The sequence below is a fragment of the Phoca vitulina genome, unplaced genomic scaffold (genome assembly GCF_004348235.1).
Source record: "Phoca vitulina isolate PV1807 unplaced genomic scaffold, GSC_HSeal_1.0 scaffold6, whole genome shotgun sequence".
In the NCBI taxonomy this organism is placed as follows: Eukaryota; Metazoa; Chordata; class Mammalia; order Carnivora; family Phocidae; genus Phoca; species Phoca vitulina.
Window position 1 is genome coordinate 50708238 of NW_022589709.1, and position 6026 is coordinate 50714263.

Consider the following 6026-nt stretch of genomic DNA (forward strand, 5'->3'; position numbering starts at 1 on the left):
GTAAGAGAATTGTCTGTGTTTTGAAGCCAGCCATGCACCTTTGTAAATCAGGATCATGCAGGTCCATAACAACACTTTTGAGACTGTGCCCCTACATCACAGTTGCTAGAGGCTAAAAAACAACCGTGCAAGCGCAAGCAAACAAACAAACCTCCTCACATATTTTCCACTTATTTGCAAAGAGAGAGAAATAGTACTGACCCTCCCCCAAATTCTGAAGTCAGTGAGGTTTGTCTAGATGGCCCCCTGCTTCCCTTCTTTGCCTGTCCTCTCTTCTTCCCCAATCCAGACGCCCACGTTGTGCCCTCCTGACCTCCTGCTCCTCTTCTCTAGGTGGAGGAAGGGCTGTCCCCTCCACCTGCGCTCACTGATTGGCTTATGGCACTTGTGTGAATGCGCCCAAGTCAAAGTGTTGCCTCAGGAATTTGCATTACCCATCATTTACTTACTTACTACTTTCTTATTTATTGGGGGCTGGGGGTGGGGTGGGGAGGGGTGCCAGAGATAAAGTAAACAGGTGGAAGAGTGCTTCAGGACTCAACACACCTAGGCTGTGCCCTCCGGCCTGTGCGGGGTGTCTCCCTATTTCTCCCATAGTGCCCTGCACTCTCAGTAGCCAGCACTAGCTGTAAAGTATAGCCAGCACTATTCTTTCCTAACGGCCTGTCTAGCTCCTACCAGACTAAGCTCCTTGAGGGCTGAGTCTGTATTTGTCTTATTTTTGGATTCCCAGGCACAAAATAAGCACTCAGTAAATGTTCACTGAATGAATAGATGAATTAATGAAGTTGGGTTGTCCGAGTTAGAATGTTGTCCTTTTAAGTGACTGAAAAAGATGGAAAGATTGTTTAAAAACAAGACTATTCTTTATCTCCCAAGACCATGAGATGGCCTTTGTTCCCTAGCGGGTGCTAGAAACTATGACCTAAATAAAAAGTACTAGAGGTAGAAAAACAAACTCTATCATCCCCTGCTTCTCCTAGGTCCAATATGTTAGCGCCTGACCCTAACTTTGGATTCTCCTGTCCTAAGACTCCCAGATGCACCTTTTATGTTGCTTGGTGTTCTTGATGTTTCATCTATCATATCATTCAGACAAACATTTATTGGGGTATACTAAGTTCCAGGCACAGCGCTATGCATCGAGGATTTGACAATGAACAAACCCAGCCTAGTCCCTATGTTCACCAAGCTTGCAATCTGGTTGAGTTACTATTTAATGAACTGTCTCAGCAAAAGACTCCTTCACCATCCACCATTCATCTATCTATCCAACCAATTCCCTGTGTTTCTTATTTATAAATTTCTGAGAACAACAATACAGTAAATGAAGGCTTACTGTAGTTTGGGTTGTTTTGGAACAGAAATATTAAAGCTAAAGAGGATTGTGCTGCAATCTCTCTGTCTGCTCTCCAGATGGGCTCTACGTCCTTCCTCCCCCACCCTGTGCCCTGGGAGGGGGACCTGGACAGAATACAGCAATGGGGCCCTTGCCCTCTGACTTCCAGTCAGTTGGGTTCAGCCAATGCGGGGCATCAACACAGGGTGATAATGTGGACAGTAGCTATGAGACTCCATGAGAGCACAGAGCTCTCTCCAAGTTCCTATGTTTGCTGTGTCGCCTGTCCTAAGGGTGTCACCATCAGCCTAGAGATGGTAACAGCTTCTAGACTCTCACCAGCTCATGGATACTGCACCATCCCTTGTGGGTTTCCTTACACCTGTCCACACTTGTGTAGGACAAGCCTTCATCTGTTTCCTGAAGGGACTCTGATATAAAACCCTTCTCTTTCAACCTCCAGACATGGAATTATAAATTCCTGAAGAACAAGACCTACTTTTAATCCATGGCCTTTAGGGCAATTTGGAGCCACAATGGGATGGTACTTCTGTCAGCATACACAGACTGATTTTTTAAAACATATCCTATGGGTTGGACGAAATTATGCCAAGATGAAGGTCAGGCCTGAGATGCCAACTAAAACAAATGTACAAGAAACCAAGTGACAGATGCTTGGCATTTCAAATTCCAAGAAGTCACAGCCAGGGGAATCAAGTTCAAACTTGGCTGTGAGGCTGATATCTACCTATTCTAGTTCTTTCTCCAAGTCATACCCCTGAACAGGCCAAAGTGCCATTTCTCAGTGATCTCCCACCCATTTGGTTCACAAACCTACCTCTGTCTGGAATATCCCCGCCCCCCCACCCTGGTTTCTGTATGTCCAATCCCTTTCCATCCTCTGAGGCCTAGCACAAATGGCTTCTCCATCAATGTTCAAGCTTTCCATGATTATCCCAATCAGGAAATAACTTGTTTTCCTCAAGATACTTGGAGCATTTTGTTTGTACTCACTCATATTACTTACCACCACTTATGTTAGAGTTATTTACATTCAGGTGTTTTTCTCACTCCTAAGCCCTGAAGAATCCTGAGGGCAGGACAGTATCTTATATGTCTTTGTTGCCCCTAAAGGACCTATTGCAGTGCTTCAAAAATTGAACTTTCTAACTAAATATTTGTTGACTAACTAAATACATGAATGAATTAACAACCAAAATTATTTTCACTTGGGATGGCAATAGAATTTCTTCTGTGTCTCAGCAGACCAAACCGTATTTTACTTTTTCATCCAGAAATAGCAAATTCATAAAAGCAAATGGCACTATATTTGAGGAGAAATATTTTCAGATTGTTTCCATATGTGTTTCTATATATACCAGTTTATGTGATATTTTAAATCATATTCAATACCATGTGGCCATGTATCTTCTAGAAGCTCATAATGATGATTTAGGTCACAGCTTAAAACAATAACAATAAAGTTCTTAAAAGAGGTTTGTTCATTTATCCCTCAGTTCTGCTCATTCTCTAGATGTTTCCTTTCTAGGCCTGGCTCCAATGTCACTTTCTGTCTGTGACCTTCTCTGACTTCCCCGGGCAAAACTGCTCGGCCCGAGTTTCTATTGCCCTTTGTACGGACCTTTGTTGTGGCTTTCATCCCACTGCTCTGTGTTACTTATGTGCCCATGTCCCAGTGAGAGTAGGAGCTCAAAAGCAGGGACCTCGCCTTGTTCACCTACCTCTGTCTTCCCAACACCTAGAATAGCACCTGGCACAGAGTGAGCACTGAGTAAATGTGGTCTAAATTGAGTTGGCGTAATGTCAACTGTGCACTTTGGCACCCAAAAACCCAGCCCATGCTTTCTTCGGTTTAAAATTCGTGACATTAATGAATTGCAGGAGATGCAAGAGAACACACACACACACATACACACACACACACACACACACACACACACACACACCTGCTCTTTGGAAGCGGTATCCAGATTTCTTATCTATACCCAACTATTGAACCTTATCCCCATTTAGATAGCATGGATCACTTCCACATTAACTCCTTTTGCTTGCAGCTCTAGGTTAACACCTGAGCACCCATTTGGGAACATGTCCTCTTCTAGCTAAACTATAGACAGGGTCATGTTTCAAGTCAGGGAAAGCAGGAGGAAAGACATCTAGAACAGACTAAGCATTTAGCTTAGCCTTTTGCATACATTACCACTTTGAATCTTCACAGTACCTCAGGGGCAGCACTATTCCATTAGCCTCAAGTTGTAGCAGACATCTCTCAGGGTCAATGGAACCATTCATCTTAGACATGCTACCACTAGAGAGTCTCCGGTGGAGTAAGTATCAGGATGGGAATAAGGGTTAGGTTCACCTCTAATATCATCTCATCACCACTGGTTCACGAATTCACGGTCTTGCAGACACACTGACCTTTCTATTACCTGAACCCCCCCCCCGATCTTTTCCAGATTGGGTGTTTGTACATGTTGCTCCCTCTGCTGTACTGGTGTCCCCCCACCCCCACCCCACTCTCTTTACCTGGCTACTTCCTACCAATCCTCCAGCCTCGTGGTTCTTAAAATGTGGCCTCCAAACCAGCAATCTCAGCATCACCCAGGAATTTATTAGAAATGCAATCTTGGACCCACCTCAGACCTACTGAATCAGAAACTCTGGTGGGGGTTACCCAGAAATCTGTTTTTTTTTTAAACAAATTCCAGGTGATTCTGATGCACATTAAAATTTGAGAAGCACTAAAAATAAATAAAATCTTTAAAAAGGGGGGGGGGCGCCTGGGTGGCTCAGTTGTTAAGTGTCTGCCTTCGGCTCAGGTCATGATCCCGGGGTCCTGGGATCGAGCCCCGCATCTGGGTCCCTGCTTGGCAGGAAGCCTGCTTCTCCCTCTCCCACTCCCCTGCTTGTGTTCCCTCTCTCACTGTGTCTCTCTCTGTCAAAAAATAAATAAAATCTTTAAAAAATAAAAATAAAAAATAAAAATAACTTGAGAAGCACTGTTCTAGGCTTTATCTGTCAATTCCTCAGAAAGAACTATCTTGACCCCAGCTCCCCAATCTGTATCATATCCCCATTGTTACTCTCTAATTATTCATTTATCACAAACTGCAAATTATGCAACTGTTGGTGGGTTTGTTTAAAAATCTACCTTCCTCAGGGCACCTGGGTGGCTCAGTCAGTTAAGTGACCCACTCTTGGTTTTGGCTCAGGTCATAATCTCAAGGTTTTGAGATTGAGCCCCTTGTTGGGCTTTGTGCTCTGCAGGGCATCTGCTTGAGAGTCTCCTTCTCTCTCTTTGGCCTTCCCCTCCCCTCTCTCTCTAATCAATAAATCTTTTTTAAAAAAAAATCTACCTTCCTCACCAGATCTGAGTTCTGTGAAGGCAAGGACCATGTATACTCAAAGCCTTACACCATGCCTGTCACAGAGTAGGTACTCAATGCTTATTGGTCAGGCTTTCCTAGCCAACCTGGTGTGAGACCCCAAAGTATTTTTTGAGTTCACCATGTGAACTTTTGCCTCCAGTCAGAAAAGGCATAGCATGAAAAATAACCACGTCTCATTTATTCACCATCTAGAGTAAAGACCACTTATGACTCCCTGTCTCTCAGACTTCCTTCCCTGTCCATTGTCAAGATCCCTCTTGACAAGTGTGTCACTCAGTGCTTTTCCTAGCTGAGACTTCACCTTACACAAGAACACCCAGAGGATTGTGGGTAGCTGGCAGCTGGGGGCCATGATGGGCGATGGGGGTCAGGAAAAGGGGCTACGGTCTTGTCCTGGGTAAAGTGTGCTAGGGACCCTATAGCATACTTCAATGTTCCCTTCCTGAATCCCAAGACAAAATCAGGTTCACTTGAACCTTCAAGGCAGACTTAAGGCAGAGACAATCTGAGCAGAGGCAGCCCCACCTGACCCAACTCTACCTTGGGCAGCATGGCAAGGATCAGGCTGGCCGTGTTTCTGTGTTCCTCAGCTCTGCTCTTCCAACACTTGTTCACGAAGACAATTCTTCTCTCCACGCTGTGTTGACTGAGTTGAGAGGCTCACTTGTCTCTTCACCACAATCTTAATCAGCACAATCATATCTGTTCAGTCAGCATACGGATTCTCAACCTTTGCATCTGTCACAAAGAAAACTCATAGAAGTGGACCCACCTGGCTGGGCTAAGACTTAAAAGCAGGCCTTCTGTGGGGTTCTCTGATCTCCAGTCCAAGGAGGGAGTCCTTACTCTGTGTTCAATGCGGTAGACCGCTTTGTTTTCCTAATCTCATTTAACCCCCACATTAACTCTATGTGACAGGCTCAGTATCTCCTTTTTACAGATGTGGGAACTGAGGCCTAGAAAACTTAAGTACCCTCCCAAGATCACAGAGCTACTAAGGAAGCATTTGCACCCTGGACTATCTGGCAACAACTTTCATGCACTTGTCCCAAGCAACCTTCCACTGAGCCTTGGGAAAGGGACTTCTAAGTGACACCAGCCTCCCAGTAGAAAACCTAGAGCATGTCCAGTTATACCCTGAGCCTGTGGAGTCCACTTAGTGTGAACATACCACCAAACTTGTATTTCCTGCAGCCTTGTGTTACTGCTGTCCTTTTTTGGCTGAGGAAAATGACCCGGGTCTAATTCACACCTCCTTTGCCCTTGGACCTCAC

The 6026-nt window shown here is 44.8% G+C and overlaps 1 protein-coding gene across 2 annotated transcripts in view; it reads right to left on the reverse strand.

Annotated features, from left to right (window-relative positions):
• PDE8B (phosphodiesterase 8B) overlaps positions 1–5319 on the reverse strand; it is a 247949-nt gene extending 242630 nt beyond the window's left edge. For both annotated transcript variants that reach the window (XM_032404155.1, XM_032404154.1), the window contains exon 1: positions 5293–5319. In XM_032404155.1, the coding sequence (XP_032260046.1) occupies positions 5293–5304 (12 nt within the window). In that variant the 5' untranslated portion in view covers positions 5305–5319. The remainder of the gene's footprint in view (positions 1–5292) is intronic.
• Positions 5320–6026: the final 707 nt, after the last annotated feature.